General features: G+C 42.9%; 1 protein-coding gene across 3 annotated transcripts in view; it reads left to right on the top strand.

Annotated features, from left to right (window-relative positions):
• Window positions 1-385: 385 nt before the first annotated feature.
• The window catches only part of Klhl12 (kelch like family member 12), a 37,782-nt gene continuing 19,590 nt past the window's right edge, over window positions 386-18,577 (top strand). The window contains exons 1-5 of one of the 3 annotated variants that reach the window (XM_028876623.2): window positions 386-532; window positions 3,336-3,536; window positions 8,046-8,199; window positions 10,361-10,578; window positions 17,964-18,113. In XM_028876623.2, the coding sequence (XP_028732456.1) occupies window positions 3,342-3,536; window positions 8,046-8,199; window positions 10,361-10,578; window positions 17,964-18,113 (717 nt within the window). In that variant the 5' untranslated portion in view covers window positions 386-532; window positions 3,336-3,341. Of the gene's footprint in view, window positions 533-3,297; window positions 3,547-8,045; window positions 8,200-10,360; window positions 10,579-17,963; window positions 18,114-18,577 lie in introns of those variants that run through there. The other 2 variants (XM_028876622.2, XM_037211396.1) reach the window with 2 other exon arrangements.

The raw sequence follows: 18,577 nt of genomic DNA, 5'->3' as shown, positions 1-18,577 counted from the left end.
CCCCTTGGCTTGGAGTGAAAGAAGTAACAGCCTCATGGTGACAGGTCCACTTAGGACTCGGAGGCTTGTGGTCCCCGGGCACTAAAGGTCCTCCCCACGATGACAGGCAGCCTGATGGATTATGCACAAGCGACCTGGAGAATTCTGCAGTTGCGTGGGCCCAGCTGAGTGTGAGGGGGACGCAGCCGACGCAGCCGCCTGCCGTGCCGCGTGGGGACCGCCAGCCTCGGAACCTTCGCCGCGGGCCCGCCCCACTCTGTCCACCCTTCCACTTTTTCTTCCCCGTTTTCCGAACCCCCGGGTCCCGCAGGGCCTCCCGGTCCGGAGCCGCCCTCTCGTGACGTAAGCTAGGCGAGGCCCGCCCCCCGCGACGTGACGTCATCACGCCGCGCGGCGGCCGAGCTGGAGTAGGACGGGGACTGCTCCGCAGCGGCTGGTCCGGGCGGGCGGCGGCGGCGGCGGCGCTCCGGCTGCTGAGCCGCCTGAGAGCCCCCGCGCCCAGCCCCTCCACTCGGGCGGCCACGGAGCCCAGGTGAGTGGGTGCGGGCGGCCGTGACACCCGACCTCCCCCCTCTGCCCTCAGCCCCGGGCGCGGCCTTCCCCCGCAGCCCCGGTGACCCCCGGGGTCGGGAGGAGACGCGGTGGGGCGCCGCAGGGTTAGCGCTGCCTTCTCGGCTTCCCCGGAGCAGCACCCTGCCTGCCCCGGGAGGAGGTTTCACCTGGAAGGAAAGAATTCAGCCGAGAAACAGTTCAAGGAGAAGTTTATTTAACAAAGCGAAGCTCCACACTCCGAAGATGGGAGTGGGCTTTCTCGGAAGGCAGGTGGGAGCAGCGTGCTGGGGGCTGTGTTGTGGGTTTTAAAGTTGTTGGTTTTTTTAAAAGAGAACTCAGCAGGTGCATGATATATTCATGCATAGAGGTAAGATGACACCCTTTCCCTCCCAAATTATAGTGGACCTCATGTCCCCTTGAAGGATATTCCCCCGCCCCCACCCCCGCCCCCAGTAATCTTGAAAAAAAAAAAAAATCAAGATGCTGGTGTCGAAACCGCAACACATTGTAATGAAGCCAGTCTTTTGAGGATGCAGACCCTTCTTTAACGTACCTGTTGGCAATTTGTTAAGTACTCCGGTGCCTTGGTTTCTCATACAGTGGGAATATCCCAAATACAGCTTCTCGGATGCTTCGCCACAGGGGTGCATGCTGACTATGGAAGGCTTAGTGCAGCTTAGTTGGTTTCCTTGGTTCTGGCGTTAACTTCCTACTAACCAGGAGACACGGTTACCAAGATACAGATGCAGCATTCCACGATTACCGCCTATCTCAACTCCTTGCCTACCTGCGTCGTTCTAATAGTTGACGATGGTAAGCTTGGCGTCAGCAGGGAAGAACTCCATTTATTTTTTTCCTCTTAATTTTAGTCTTCTAGAATTTGATGCCCCTCCCTCCATTCCAAATGGAACCCCTCTATTCAGATATTAGCAGAAGTTCTAGAATATGTCATTTCTGAAAGGAGACAATGTGCTCAGGCTTTGTGCTGGAAGAAAGGTTGTTAGCCTGAGGTTACTGTAAGTTTTGACACCAACCTTACGTTCTGATCACAGGCTGAATCCTGTAGTAAGACACCAGGAAAATTTCATAATCTTACTGAGAATTCAGCGAATCCCTAGAGTTTCTTGCAGCTCACAATTGAAACTATGTTGACTTAAGGAAAGCTTTTAAACAGAAACCATTTACTTTAGAGAATCATCCCCTTGTTTTGTAAAATAGATGTTGCAGAGTTGTTGGAGGGAGGGTTGAGAGTGCTTTTGATGTAACTACACGAAAGATGAGAACTTAGAACCTCAGTTTTACTTTTCAGAAACTGTGATTGTGAACTTGGGAAGAAGAGTTTCTTTTCTTGGTTCATTTCAGAAAGTTTTGCATCCCAAGTAAAAGATTGTTCTCATAACCACCTCCATCGCATGCCCATAGTATGACTAAAATCTGTCCAGTCAGGAAAGTATTCCTCACATTGCCTTTCAAATACATAATTATTCAGTGGATGAATACAAGTGAACTTTGCAATTCTGGCCGTTCTTGGATACCCATAGGGAATTGGCTTTGGGAATATCGAAATCCGAGTGTGCTGGTCTGTGGTTTGGTTTGGTTTTTTGAGGTGGAGTCCTGGCTGGCTTGGAACTCATTGTGTAGACTAGGGTGACCTCCAGCTTGCAGCAGTCCGTTTCTGTCTCCTGAGTGCTTGGATTAGGTATGCAGTGTACACCAAGGCAGGCGGTTCATACCTGAAACAGTAAAGTTGTTTTGTGCTGGTGAGTTTTGTGTCAGCGTGACACAAGTGTGGTCATCTGAGAGGAAGGCACCTCAATTGAGACAGTGCCTACAGAAGATCAGGCTGCAGTCAGGCTGGGAGGGCATTTTCCTAATGAGTGATTGACAGGGGGTGCTTAGCTCACTGGGCCACCCCTGGGCTGGCAGGTCCTGTGTTCTATAAGAAAGTAGGCTGAGCCAGCTAGCTGGGTGGTGGTAGTGGAGGTAGAGGCAGGCAGATCTCTGTGAGTTCAAAACCAGCCTGGTCTACAGAGAGAGAAAAACCCTGTCTTGAAAAACCAAAAAAGAAAAGAAAGTAAAATTGAGCAAGTCATGAGGAACAAGCCAGTAAGCCACCCCTCCACGGCTTCTGTATCAGCTCCTATCTCCTGGAGTATCAGTTCCCACCTGGTTTGAGTTCCTACCTCTTCTTCCCTCAATGGACTGTGACTCAGTATATGTAAGCCAAATAAACCCTTTCCTCCCCAAGTTGCTCTTTTTGTTTTTCGAGACAGAGTTTCTCTGTGTAACCCTGGCTGTTCTGGAACTCCCTCTGTAAACTAGGCTGGTCTTGAACTCAAGAGATCAGCCTACCTCCCAAGTGCGGGGATTTAAAGACATGCACCACCACACCCGACTCCCAAGTTGCACTTTTGATCATGGTATTTTAACACAGCACTAGTAACCCTGACCAAGATAGTATTGTTTAGGGGAAGTAATAAAAGTCTGTACATGTTTAAAATCAATATTTTACTTTTTGAATCTTTTGATCCTTGCTTGATTGAATCCAAACATGTAGAATTGAGAGGAAGAAGACATAACTTACTGAAGTTGATGTTAGCTGGATTGTGATAGTCCCGCCAGCGTCAGGAATGCTCTGTACTCTGGAAGTTTGTGTTTAAGGAAGCTTTTTTTTAGTTCCTTAATTTGTAATGCTAATTGTGTGTTCAGTTTCCCACTTCAAATACGATCTCTTTTCTCTTGTAGCTGCATTGCCCAAGGATTCCTTTGTTCTTTCTTCCTAGTGCTTGATGGGCGGCGTTATGGCCCCCAAGGACATAATGACAAGCACTCACGCCAAGTCCATCCTCAACTCAATGAACTCTCTCCGGAAGAGCAACACCCTCTGCGATGTGACATTGAGAGTGGAGCAGAAAGACTTCCCTGCCCACCGGATTGTGCTGGCTGCCTGCAGTGACTATTTCTGTGCCATGTTCACTAGTGAGGTGAGTGCAAGTCACCGCTGCAAAAGTGAAGTCACGTATGGAACCCTGTAGTTCTCTCATCTCAAGGAACAAAATAGCTTGTGTGGGTGACTTGGCTGGTCTGTCTGGCCAGCCAGGTGAGTGTCCCTTTCTTTCTTCACTGTTCGTTGTGAAGGGGCTGCTCAGTCGAAGAAAATGATGTTTCCCAACAGAAGACCATTTTTTGGTCAAGAGTGTAGGAGCCCTGCCCTGTTAGAACTTCCAAACAAGCTTTCATAATAAATAAATAAATAAACTTGAAACCAGATATAGTGGCCCACACTTATAATCCCGACACTTGGGAAGCAGAAGAATCACCAGAAATTTGAGGCCAGTGTGGGCTACACAATAACACCCATCTCAAAAACAAAAACACTTAGCAATAAAAAAAAAAAAAAGTTTGGTAAACCATTGAATTTGTATAATGTGTTAGTTAAATAGGTAAGCTCTGACTAAGCTGTGTCATGGCTTCCTCTTTTAAATTACCAATAATCGTAGGAAATGAGTATTCCTTCCACCAATGTAGATTTCAAGGTGATTTCAAATGAGGAGAAGAGGGGAATTTAATGAATGGCTATGCAGTATTAAGTTAGCCTGGCATGGTCGCACATGCCTGTAATGCCAGCATTGGGAGGTGGAAACAGGAGGATCAGGAATTCAAGGCTGGCCTCATGGTGAGACTCTGTCTCATAAAACTAAAATAAGGACAGGGGATTGAGTTTAATTGATCAAGTGCTTGCCCAGCATACACAAAGCTGCAAGTTCAAGACCATCCTTGCCTACATACAGAGTTTTAGGCCATTCTAGGCTATATGAGACATTTTCTCCAAAAACAAAATTAATTAAAACAAAACAGGGCTAGCAAGGTGGTTCAGCAAGTAAAGACACTTTCCACCAGACCTGATGACCCCCATTTCAATTCCTGGGACCCAGATGGTAGAAGGAGAAAACCAACTCTGGCGTGTGTGTGTGTGTGTGTGTGTGTGTGTGTGTGTGTGTGTGTGCGTGTGTGCCTGCCTGCTTGCATACATTCGAGATGGCTAGGCCTGTAAAGGAGCCTGATGTGACACGTGAGTTTGGTCCCCAGAACTCACATAAAGGTAGAAGGAAAGAACCGACTGGCCTCCACCCATGCAGGGCACGTTAGTCGTGAAAGACTATAAAGCTAATTGGTTTTCTAGTTTTAACTATGTCATGGATTTTTCTTTCTGTGTGGTGAAATAGTGAATCAAAATGTGTAAAGCCCTAAGGGAAGTGCCACACCTTCAGGTGGTCGTCCTAGCTGTCTGGAAGCTCACTGAGAAATATAGAATTGGGGAGCGGGCAGTGTTTGAGTGACTCATCTAGCTGTGTGATACTTTTGTTTGTGAGCTCATTATAATAAAGTGTTTTTAAGTTTCTAAAAAGTAAAAATAAAATATTTGAATAACTCTTTATAAATATTTTAAGTTTAAGATATATGAATAATTATTATGTATTTAAACTTAGACATAAATTATTTCATTTTGCTGACTTTTTAGTTTTTTGTTTGTTTTTCAGATTTAAAAAAAATTGGGGGCTGGAGAGATGGCTCAATGGTTAAGAGCACTGGCTGCTCTTCCAGAGGACCTGGGTTCAGTTCCCAGCACTCACATGGCAGCTCACAACAGTCTGTAACTCCAGTTCCAGGGAATCTGATACCCTCACACAGAATATATACGGGTAAAACACCACTGCACATTAAATAAATGAATAAATCATTTAAAAAAAGATTTAAAAAAAATTATGTATATATATGTGTTTGTGTGTGCCAGCATGAATTTTATGTGCATCATGTTCAAGCCAGTGTCCTTAGAATCCAGAGGATGTCAGGTCCCCTGGAACTAGAGCTACAGTGGTGTGAGCCATCTGATGGGTGCTTCAGGAACAGTAAGCACTTTTAACCATCTCCAGCCCTTTGGTTTGGTGTGTGTGTGCTTCTGTTTGAGACAGAATCTCAGTATGTAGCCCAAGTGGGTCTGAAATACTCCATCTTTCTGCCTCAGCCTCCTCAAGTACAGAGATTACAGGTGTGGGCCACCCATGCCTGGCTATGATAAGACTCTTTAAAAAGCATTTCTAACCACCAGTATTTTCTTTAGTTACTACCCGTCACTGTAGAGAAGAAGTAGTTGCTAGAACCAGATAGGAGCAGAAGTATGATAATAATAACTATATTTATGGGCCCAGGTACAGTGCCAAGTTTGTCATTCACCCTAGGAGTAAATATTACATTTCATTTTACAGATGAAGAAGGGTCTCAATAAATGTCTTGCCCAAGGTCACAGAGCTTTGGAATGCTGCATGCAGATGGGCTTTGCCTCTGCAGCTTGTGACTGTAAAGCCTAGTTCTTAACTCCTTTGCTCAGTCATAAGGCTAGTAAGAGAAATTGAAAGCTCTCAGGTCATTCTGGCTAATCCAGGCTAATTTAAAAACTGTCTTGAATAATACAACAGCACAGATCTCTAGCCTATACTGCTCTCCATGATGTCTGCCCCCAGAGCATTGGCATTCAGCTGGGTGGGTAAAGGGTGTTCACCACAAGTGCTGAGCGTGAAATTGGCTACGACTGCCAGCTGCTGATTGTGTATGTCCTGTTTGCTGTCAACTTGGAGAAAGTCTGTCTGCACTGTTTTTTCAACACCGTGAAATTTGTAGAGTCTTGGAAAAAAAACTCCTTTCTTCTCATACACAATTCTTTCTTTGTTTTAAACAAGGCTTCTCTGTGCCTGTCCTAGAACTCCTGTAGACCAGGCTGGCCTTGAACTTGGAGATGTGCCTCCCTTTACCTGGGATTAAAGACAACATGTATCACTAATGATTTTTTTTTTTTTCTTTATGTATGGGATTGGTTTTGTAAAGAATTTTTTTTGTTACTCTCTGGGATGATGGAGAATTCAAAGATGATAAAGCCATTTAATTACTAATGGAAGTACATAGAGTGTTGTAGTAGGAGTTGGTGGTGTGAGTGTGCTCACCCTGGTGAGGCCATTGCCACTTGTCCTCCTTAGTGACTCTCCACCTTACTTTTTGAGACAGGGTCTTTCACTGAGCTCTCTGCTTGCTGCTTGGTTGACAAGTGAGTTGTGGGATCTGCCTGTCTCTGCCCTAAGGCTCTGAGGTCACAGGTGTGCATTTTCAAAATTTTGAAAAACCACCAAACAGCTGAGTTGTGCTCTAATAGGCAGATTTTTTTTTCTTTCAGGTTTTTCAAGATAGGGTTTTTCTGTGTAACAGCCCTGGCTGCCCTGGAACTCACTCTACAGACCAGGCTGGCCTCAAACTCTTCCTGCCTCTGCCTCCCGAGTGCTGGGATTAAAGGCCTGTGCTGCCACCGCCCAGCTTGCATTTGCTTTTGATATAGGATGTCAGAACCAGCCTGGAGCATCTCTAGCTCACAGCAGTCCTGTTGCCCCTGTTAACAGAAGAGCCCCTTACAGTGGTCTGCATGCCCTTTTTCCATCCTGATGGTCTCTGAGGGCAGATGAGAGGAATGTGGTAATCTCGGAGGAGGTTGTAGCTATAAACCTCAGAGTCCTGTTTCTATTTTATCCACACATGGTGGCAAATGCTTGTAATCTCAGCCCTCAGAAGTCTGGGGCAAGGGGGTGGCTACAAGTTCAAGGGCAGCTTGGGCTACACACTGAAAACCAGGTCAGCCACAACTACCTAGCGTAGAGGTGGTAGGCAGGAGAAGAGAGAGAATGTTTTATCATAAAGGCACATGGACACTAGTGGTAGCTTTATGAAACTTTCGTATTCTGTTCTCTAAGACATCTGTGTTGGTTTAATATGGAATCAGGTTGTTAATTAGTCTCTAAAATATTTGATATTCTACTGTTCACTACTAGGGATACAGTCAACTGCCCACTCTATTTGCAGATTTACAAATATATGCCATACTTGCTATATACAAATCAAATAAAATAGATGGTGATTTAAACATTTTTTAAAAAGATTTATTTATTATGTATACAACATTCTGCTTCCATGTATGCCTGCAGGCCATAAGAGGGCACCAGATCTTATTATAGATGGCTGTGAGCCACCATGTAGTTGCTGGGAATTGAACTCAGAACCTCTGGAAGAGCAACCAGTGCTCTTAACCTCCGAACCATCTTTCCAGCCCCCTGATTTAAACATTTTTATAAAATTATTTTATGAGCGTTTTGCCTGCATGTATGAATGTGCTTCATGTGTGTGTGCCTGTTGTCTATGGAGGTCAGAAAATGACACCAATCCACTGACACTGGTGTTATGGATGATTGTGAGACGCCATGTGTGCTGGGAATTGAACCCAGGTCCTCTGGAAGAGCAGCCACTAGTACCTTTAACCACTAAGCTAGTTCTCCAAGCCCCAGACTATTGTTTTTAAAAGATGTGTATTTAATTAATACCAGCATCCCTTTAAGCTCTTAGGCTTAGATTGTGGAATTAAAAGTACCATTCTTGTCTACCTCATGACTTTTCAGCTTTCAGAGAAGGGGAAGCCATATGTTGACATTCAAGGTTTAACTGCTTCTACTATGGAAATTCTGTTGGACTTTGTATACACAGAAACAGTACACGTGACAGTGGAGAATGTTCAAGAACTGCTCCCTGCAGCCTGTCTACTTCAGCTGAAAGGTACAGTTGACAAAAGGTGTCCTTGTTCATGACTCATTAGCCCTGGAAGTGTTTTTCATTGATGTAAAATTAATCAAGAGACTTTCAGAGACCTGTCTAGAAGCATGACTTTTGAATCTTTGAGCATGAAAGATCAGATATATTTAAGAGCAGTGCAGAAGAATCTCTCCAGATATGAGTATTTGGCTCTTGTAAAAGAAAACGTTTAAACTCTTTCTGTTTTTGACAATATGGAAGAGCCAGGTATGGTAGCTAACAGTAGTAATCCCAGCACTTAAGGAAGCTGAGACAGGAGGATTGTGTGAGTTTTAAGCCAATTTAGTCTATAAAATGAGACTATGTCTCAAAACCAAACCAAAGGACTGAAGAGATGCCTCAATGGTTAAGAGAGTGGGCTGCTCTTCAGGACAACCTGTGTTTGAGTCCCAGCATCCAGTTGGTGATGTACAACTATTTGTAACTCCATTTCCAGGGAATCCGGTGCCCTCTTCTGGGCATCAGGCATGAAAACGGTACACAGATACACATGCAGGCAAAGCACCCATACACATAGGATAATTAAACCAAAGAAACAAAACAGAAGAATGGAAAATACAGGAATTTCCTTAATACATGCATACCTACATAGTACTCATGTAAGAATTGCCCAGAAACTCATAGCATTCTTTGCCTGGAGAGATACTGTTTACCTTGTCATTAGATGGCTGTGGGCATGGAGGGGCTAAGAGGACTTGTCATTATAAACCTTATATATTTAAGTCTTGGAGTCATGTAAAATATCTTTAAAAATTTTATTTAGGTTTATTTTTATTAATTTTTTTATGTGAATAATTGTTATGCTTGAAAATATGACCTTTGGTGGCCACAGAGATCAGAAGAGGGGGTCAGATCCCCTGGAACTGGAGTCACAAGCAATTGTAAGCTGTGTTCTGGATGCTGGGAACTGAACATAGATTTCTTTTAAGAGTAACAAGGGCAATGGTGGCACACCCCTTTAATCCCAGCACTCAGGAGGCAGAGCCAGGCAGATCTTTAAGAATTAAGTTTATGCAAGATGCTGTGGCATACACATTTAATCCCAGCACTCAGGAGAGAGATACAGACAGATATTTGTGGGTTTGAGTCCAGTCTGGTCTATATCATGTGCTCCAGGCCAGCAAGGACTACATAGTAAGACCCTGCCTCAAAACACAAAACAAAAAAGCATTGAGCTCATGCACCGCACATTCTTTTTTCCAGTGCCGGGGATTGAACCCAGGGCCTTGTGCATGCTGAGATGCTCCACTAGCAGAGCTGCTTTTCTGTTACGCTACATCCCAAGCTTCTATTCTGAATTCTCCAGTTAGAGAATTGTGGATGGCTTTCCTTCACTGGAGGGCTTGTTTGTCTGTTTGCTTATTGAGACAGTTTCTCTCTATGTAACACCCCTGGCTATCTTGGAACTTGGTTTGTAGACCAGGCTGCCCTCGAACTCACAGAGATCCATATGCCTCTGCCTCCCATGTGCAGGGATTAAAGTGTGTGCCACCACACCCAGCCTCACTGGAGTTTTAAAGTAAGTTTGATATAGAGATTAGAAAGATGGCTCAGTGGTTAAGAGTTCTTGTCTTCTAGAGAACCTGGATTCGATTCCCAGCATTCACATGGTGACTCGCAACTGCCTTTAGCTCCAGTTCTAAGGGATCTGTCTGACAAGTATCTCCTTGGGCACTGCATGCCATGGTTCATTTATATGCATGTAGACCTAATACTTATACACATAAAATAAAAGTGAGTAAATCTTACAACAACAACAAAAAGCTATATAGAGGAGAAAATAAAAAAATTGTAAATTAGTTACTGTTTTTAGATTGGTTCCAGTAGCTAAGAATTTACAGCTTCTGATGGTGTGAGCGTCCTTGAAACTAGGTCAGACTTGCTACACTCATTTTAAAAATGAAGCAGAAGCAGAGATAAAGGACTTTTAGAAGTGACATAGTACATAAGACAGCGATAAATTGAATGCCTGGAGCATGAATTTTCTAATTTGTGTGTGAAGGTGTGGAGCCAGTGTTCTTCTCATAGATAACATGTAGAGAAGATGTTAAAATCCAATACTGTAAGACCACTTCACACTTGGTAAAGTGTGCTGAAGTCTGTTCACTGCCTGTGTTTGTCCTAGGTGTGAAACAAGCCTGCTGTGAGTTCTTAGAGAGTCAGCTGGACCCTTCTAATTGCCTGGGTATCAGGGATTTTGCTGAAACTCACAACTGTGTTGACCTGATGCAAGCAGCTGAGGTTTTTAGCCAGAAGCATTTTCCCGAAGTGGTGCAGCATGAAGAGTTCATTCTCCTGAGTCAAGGAGAGGTGGAGAAACTAATCAAGTGCGATGAAATCCAGGTACAGCCTTGGCTTGCTGTCATGGTGTCTTTAAAACTGGGCTGTTACCCATTGCAGAGCAGGGGGAGGGACCATACCAAGTCCATGTGATTATTACTCCACATTGTGGAGCGTCCATACCGTGTCCATGTGATTATTATCCCACATTGTGGAGTGTCCATACCGTGTCCATATGATTATTATCCCACATTGTGGAGGGTCCATACCGTGTCTATATGATGATTACTCCACATTATGGAGGGTCCATACCGTGTCCATGTGATTATTACTCCACATTGTGGAGTGTCCATACCGTGTCTATATGATTATTACTCCACATTGTGGAGTGACCATACTGTGTCTATATGATTATTACTCCACATTGTGGAGTGACCATACTGTGTCTATATGATTATTACTCCACATTGTGGAGTGTCCATACCATGTCTATTACTCCACACTGTGGAGTGTCCATACCATGTCTATATTATTACTACTCCACATTGTGGAGTGACCATACCGTGTCCATGTGATTATTACTCCACATTGTGGAGTGACCATGTTATGTCCATATTATTATTATTATTACTCTATATTGTGAAGTGTCCATATTATGTCCATATTGTTATTACTCCATATTATGGAGTGTCCGTATTATGGCTTCATAATCAAATATCCAGATTGGTGCCAAAGGTTTTAATTTATTTGCATATTTATGGAGGAAAAAATCTGCCCCTTTAATCAAATCTATTCATTTCAATGGTAAACAAATAAGCAGAAATTGGAAATTAGGTAAATTTCTATGCAATACTATTACCCACTGACTGTGTAGTAGTGTGTGTTTGTTGTATATAGGTGTAGTTAGGCTGAAAATGGAGTGAGGAATCCAGTAGAGGGCTGATCTGTCTTTGAAGCCTGTAGCTTAAATCTCCAGTGGACTAGATCTTTAGTTAGCAGCTTCTAGAAAGATACTCAGAGTCAGGTCCTGTGTCATATGTACCTGTTGAGTTCATTTCTCCACCGAAATATATTACCAAGCTTCTGTTCCTGGGTTTAGATGAGATGCATTAGAAAGTATCAGGATTGGTTTAATACTTTTATATGCTGTAGGAGAGTCTACTACTTAAAGAAATTCCATGGCCAATCCAGCCAGGCATGCTTTTTCATACCTGTAATCCCAGTACTCAAGAGGCTGCTGAGGCAGGAGGATCATGAGCTTGCCTTGGCAACATAGTGAGACCTTGTCTCCAAAAGAAAAAAAAAAAGAAAAGAAAAGAAAAAGCACCATAGAAGAAAAATTCTGTGATATACTTTGTGAATCAAATGGTCACTGTCCTGATTGGCTAGAAAATGGATTTTTATGTTATAAAATAAGGTTTTAAGTACACTGTTATTGAATTTTAGCCAACCTTTCTTTAACAACTGTTGTAAGGCAAAACTGGTGAGAACATGTGGTAAATTGTTTGCACCTAGAAGGAGTTTATTCCCCAGCTTGACTTTCCCGTCAGTCTAGAGAGACACTGTTAGAGATGCTGCTGAGTCAAAAATGTGCAGTTCTTGTTCTCCTGATGGTGCTGCACTTGTATCCTTGTTCAGATGGTGAGAGGCATGGCCACAAAATGTATTCTTCACATTTAGGAGCCAGTAGTTAGCTAGAAGATTTTGACTCTCCTTTTTAAAATGTTAATATTTGTTTTTTGAGATAAGGTTTCTCTCTGTAGCCCTGGCTGGTCTGGAATTGACCAAGCTGGCTTTGAACCTAGAGATCCACCTCTGCCTCCCCAGTGCTGGGATTAAAGGCGTGCACTACCAAGCCTGGCATGACTCTTTGATTTGTCTGTGTATTAGAAATACAACGAAGGTAACAAACACTGCTGTTTATTATAAGGTCGTCACACTTAGCGTTTACTGTTGGTGCTTTGTCAAAGGTTTATGGAGTACTTACAGTGGGAGCCCCCATTCCTCTTCCTCTTTCCACCTGTACCAAGCTTTCTTTTGGGGGCCACCAACCAGTCCCAGATCATGACTGTGACGCAGAGGTGAACGTCATACCATAGTAAGTTATAGAGCCAGGATTCAAGTCCAGGCAGTCAGCCAGATGTGGTGCCACACATCTATAACTCTGGTGTTTAGGAGGCAGAGCTGGGAAGTTCAAAGCTATCCTGGAATGCAGAAGAAACTCTGTCTCAAGAAACCAACAAAAGAAAATAAAAGGAAAAAATTTTAAAGGAAAAAATTTAAAAGCTGGGTGTGGTATATGGACCTTTATTTCCAGCACTTAGGAGTAGAGGAAGAGAATCAGTTAAAAACCTTCCTTTGCCAATAGTGAGTATCAGGCTAGCCTGGGCTACATGAGACCCTTTCCTAACAACACCCAAAATAGGCCATGTGTTCTCAAGGCCTTTCTTTCCCCCCACTGAGGTGCGAGCTCACCACCAGGTGCCCAGTTTGCTTCCAGCTGTCCTCATCAGGAGATTAGCACAAACATCACCAGTCATTTGGGACCTCTTGTAGAATCTGGATGAAATAAGATGGAACAGAAGAGACCATAATCAGGCCAGTATGAAAAACAACTTAAGCATTCTTTTATGCAGCTTTCCTTCCACATATATTTGGACTGGCCTTTGCTTTTTCTGGAATGACAACAAAAGATTTTTTTTTTTTTCTGTTCTATAAACCAGCCCCCAAATTGGAACCAGATGTCTTGACTTCCACTTGCTAAAAAGTACTTCCTCTTATTAAATAAAACAGTAGCACCAGGCATGGTGCTGCTAGTCTGTAATTCCGTAACTGACAGTGGAAAGAAGGGTGGTATCACGAGGTTCAGGGATTCAAGGTTGTTCTTGGACTTCTCAAAGAAAAAAAAAAAGAATATACAGCAAACCAACAGTGCTTAAAACAGTGGGAAACAGTATATCATAGTGCCTAAAACAGCATGGGCTTTACAGTCAGACTTAGAACATTTGTGATGTGTTACCTGCTGGTTAGCCTTTCTTTTCCTCTTCTATAAAATGTAGATAATGTTAGCACTTCCTACACTGGACTGTCTGTCTCAAGCACTAAATGACGGTGCCTTGTCTGACACATTAGAAAAATCTTTGTGAAGAATACTTATTTTTCCCCGTTATGAATCATTAACTTCTCTGCACATTGAGTAGTTTCTCTGCAATTTTAGTTTACTTATTTTTAAACAAAAGACAATTTTTCTTAATGATGGCTATCCTGCATCCTCCCAGCTTCCGTCAGTAAGATGGATTGCCTGATCTTCCACGTGCTTTTCCAGAACCGCCACAGCCGGAGTCTGGCCTATTGTGCCAGAGAAGACTTGAACCTATCTTCTGCCTCCTAGCCCTCTGAGTGTTCTCCCCAGGGTCATCACAGCAGACATCTGTTTGTTACTGTCCTGCTTGACACAGGACAGCAGTGTCAAATGATGTCCAGCATTCTGGGGCTTACCTCCACCTGTCACCACCCTTCTTCCCTTCATCAGATGAGACGGCTAAAATGTCCCCGAGTGCCAGTTCTTTATGCTCTGTTCAGTGCTGTCCGTTAGAAAATTCTTTCAAGAGGATTCAGTTCCCTTGTCTAGTCTGATAGCCACTGGACATGGTTGTTGGGCTTCAGGACGTAGCTAGTACAGCTAAGATGCTGGACTCCGTTTATTTTAGTTAAATGCCACTCCTGTGTCAGACAGGACAGCTGGTCCAGAGCTGCTGGGTGCACTCTTTTTAGAGTGCTCTTGGGGATTTTGAGATAAGATCTTAGTCTACATCTCTAGCTGGGCTTGAACTCACTACGTAGCAACCCTCCTGCCTCAGCCTTCTAAGTGCTGGGATTATCAGTGTGTGCTGCCGCTTCTGGCCCTTTGAGTACTCTCTTTTTTATTCTTCCTGGCTATTTGCTACTTGTTTACCAGATTTCAGCTTACTACTTCAGGGAGATTTTCCTGACTTATCAGCCTGTTTAATTAAAAAAAAAAAATAGCCTTTTACTCAGCCTATTTAACTTTGGCACAGTTGGCTGCACCTTAATCTGATGCTATTTCAGCCAGCAATTGCAATTCCTGGCAGTTGCTTCCCTGGCAGTGCCTGGCTACTGAGGCCCCAGCCTGGTGGGAATTCTGTTCCTGCAGGCACCACCTCTGTTGCTACCGCTAAAGGGAGCTTTACCTGAATCTCTATCATTCTATTTATAAATAAGACTAGAGATTTAAAGGCTGGGATCAAAACCTGCTAGCTCAGAGAGGCTGAGTAGCAACAGCTAACCTTCTCTCCTTGCTGGAGTCTTCCCAAAAGAGAGTGTCCTTCTGCTCTGCCAAAACAAAAAAGAAATCATGCCACTCCAGATCCCTCCCTGCTACTTCCGGTGTGTGTCTCTGTCTCTTCCAGATGCCCTCTGATTACTTTCTGTCGTTGCTAACTCAGCCTCCTGACCCAAGGTTGATTTTATTTAACACAAATGCAAACTCTGGGTTCACCGTGTAATTAAATAGACCCCAGCATTTCCCCCTTTTTCTAAATGGAAAGGAAAGGTTTTAATTCTGACACAGTAAAACTATGTGCAGTAAGAACAATTATCAAATAAGGATTACATTCACAATGTCCAGTCCATTTGTGTGTGGTAAGTTTAGAGAAACCAATCTATCTTAGTCCAGAGTTTGGTGCCTAATTCACTTTCTATCCTAATTTGTATTACCAACCCCAGACTATCTTTTTAGACCTTAAACCATTTCCTGAGATAGACAGTTTAAGCCTTCATGTCTCCCAGCCTTATACACTTCACACCTCTTTTGTGAACTTCTTTTCTGAACTTGGTAACAAGGAAAGCTGTAACCATAGCCATCTAGTCTTCAGCCCCCTCAGAGACCTGGGAAGGATCTAATATCACCTGAGTAAACAGGAAGTGCAGAGCAGACAGCTTCAAAACTATAGAAAGGACAGAAGCAGCTGGCTGCCTGGACAGTCACCCAAGGTTCCTCTGCAACACTGGGGCATCCATCTTCAGCCTATTGGCCTAGAATGTCTGATAGACTTTTCTGTGAAGCAGAATTTTGAAGAACTGTCTGTCTTACCTTGTCTTGGCAAAGTTCAGCAGTCACCTTCTTTTGTGTCCTGCTTGTCCAATTTAGACAGCATAATGTCAGCAGTCAAGGCAAGGGCAATTTCTTGCCCAATGCTAACTTTGCCACAATAAAAGCGAACTCCATATGGAGGTTCTTCAATGCCCATCATCCTTTTTTGAAGTAAATTGGTGCTGCCAGAAGCAGACATGTCTCACTGTCATGAAAAGCCTTAGGTTATTAAAACATCTTAAATGTCATATATTCTGTAGGTCTCTGGAGTGTTTGAAGACCACCTCTCTATCTAAAATATATCTGTTTAACCTTGAAAAAATACCTAACATAACTACAAGTTTGATCATTATAGATGACTAACTACTAAACTGTATTTCTTTTTTCTTTTCTTTTCTTTTCTTTTTTTTTTTTTTTAAAGTTTTGATTTTGGTTTTGGTGTCTATTTATTTATTTATTTATTTATTTATTTATTTATTTATTTATTATGTATACAGAGGAGGGTGCCAGATCTCATTACAAATGGTTGTGAGCCACCATGTGGTTGCTGGGAATTGAACTCAGGACCTCTGGAAGAGCAGTCAGTGCTCTTAACCTCTGAGCCATCTCTCCAGCCCTAAAACTGTATTTCTTAATTATACATTTTTTTTTTTTTTTTTGGTTTTTCGAGACAGGGTTTCTCTGTGTAGCTTTGCGCCTTTCCTGAGACTCACTTGGTAGCCCAGGCTGGCCTCGAACTCACAGAGATCCGCCTGGCTCTGCCTCCCGAGTGCTGGGATTAAAGGCGTGCGCCCGGCAAATTATACATTTTTTTTTTTTTTTTTGGGTTTTTTTTTTTTTTTTTTTGGTTTTTTTTTGAGACAGGGTTTCTCTGTGTAGCTTTGCGCCTTTCCTGGAGCTCACTTGGTAGCCCAGGCTAGCCTCGAACTCACAGAGATCCACCTGGCTCTGCCTCCCGAGTGCTGGGATTAAAGGCGTGCGCCACCAACGCCCGGCAAATTATACATTTTTTAAATGAGCTGTATAGGTAAAATACCTTAACAAGAGTCAAAACATATATACAGTATAACAGAAATAACCTTCAGTTTGTATCAATATACAAAAATACCTTAAATAAGAGTAGGAACATGTATAGAGTGTCTTCTGACAAAAATAACCTTAAATTTGTATCATTACACAAAATTCATACCAATGTAAAATACTTGAGATTAATAGTTGCTCTTTAGTTTAAAGTAGATTCAATAATCTACCCTTTTATCCTGTCCTTGTTATTTTTGTCTCAGCTCTGCTACTTTCCTATATAATTTTAATTACAGCAAGAGTATAGTAATTAGTAGTTGGTGGTCCTCACCTATAATCCCAGCACTTGAAAGGACAAGACGGGTGGAGAAGATGAGGGCCAAGTCTGGCCTACAAGGACTGTGCTTGATTCGTCCCTATTATATAATCAACCTCAGTGAAGTCAGTGTTTGGCACTTAGTAGTTCATAAATGCATCAAATGAAGGAGCATGCCAGAACATGTCTGCTTTCCAGAGCACCACAGTTCTTGGGAAATGGTGTGCAAGGTGGTGTTTTTGTTTGCTCTCACCGAGTCACAGTCAGCGCTTTGAAAGGTGCCTCAGATCACACCTGCCCAGAAACTGCTGAGAGAGCACAGGGCTGACACGGGTGACTGCCTTGGAAAATCCCGGCTGTTCTTACACCGGTTGCCTTTCTAGTGGCATAATACAGACTTGAGAGCGTGTGTCTTTATCTATTTGCCATGTGTAATCTAAGTTCCTCCCCGTCCCCCAAAATGTATATGTGTACACACACACACACACACACACCCCTACACCTACCTACATATCTGAAAGTATATATCACAAACAGCACAGATTTTAATACATAATAGTTGTTTAAATGCTGACTGACCATACTTTGAAAGCCGCAGCATTATGTTTGATGATAAAGTGAAATTCCTGTTTCAGAGGTAACTATGAATATAAATTATTTCAATTTTAATTAAGATAACAGATTTCCTCTCCCATGTTAACTGAAGTTGCAGAAATGACTAAAAAAATTCAAGAATGGATACAGTTCTGAAAGGAAGGCCAACATGTGACTGATGGTTTTTTAAATACTATCTGTCTTAGTTCTTTTTAAGTTGCATATAATTCTCTTCCTGTATCTGAAAAGACTTTTCCCAGAACCTCCACACTTCTGGAAGATGGGAAATAACAGTAATGGAGGACAGGGAGCAGAAAGGAGCAAGTAAGAATGGTTGTTTTTAGTGTGTGGGAAACTTCCTAACTGGAAAGGCAGAAATCCATGACGTGCAATTACTCATTGCAGGTGGATTCTGAGGAGCCAGTCTTTGAGGCTGTCATCAACTGGGTGAAGCATTCCAAGAAGGAGCGAGAAGAATCCTTGCCTGACCTCTTACAGTATGTTCGGATGCCGCTGCTGACCCCCAGGTACATTACAGATGTGATAGATGCTGAGGTAAGTCATGTGAGGCTCTTGGCATCCAGAACCTCCACTAACTCCACAGCCTAGTGTGCCTAACCAAAAACCAGTAGTGTCCCTGCAGCCGGCCTGCTGGAGAGGCAAAGCTGGGAACTTCCTAGGCAGAAGAAATGTTACTTAGCAAGTCAGGCTTCTGTCACAAATGAAAATCCACAATTTAATTTTGCACTTTGCTGCCTTTTTGTTTTATAATGAACTGTGTTTCCTCCTCTGTTAAACATAAATTGCTATAAATTGCTCTGGAGAAAAAAAAAGACAAGAGTTGCTTTGCTTAGCAAATCATGTTTTTACTTCTAGTAAATCTGATTTACTTAGTTTGATGCAATTGAGCTTTCTGTTGTTTTATATAAGTATTTCTCTAACTTAAGTTCTCTGTGATGATGTTTTTATAATTTATATGTACTACTGCCATAAGAAACAGCCTCCAGCAGCTCAGATAT

This window comes from Peromyscus leucopus, chromosome 15 (genome assembly GCF_004664715.2).
Source record: "Peromyscus leucopus breed LL Stock chromosome 15, UCI_PerLeu_2.1, whole genome shotgun sequence".
In the NCBI taxonomy this organism is placed as follows: domain Eukaryota; kingdom Metazoa; phylum Chordata; class Mammalia; order Rodentia; family Cricetidae; genus Peromyscus; species Peromyscus leucopus.
The sequence above is the reverse complement of the archived record's forward strand: the minus strand, read 5'-3'. Positions and strand labels throughout refer to the sequence as shown.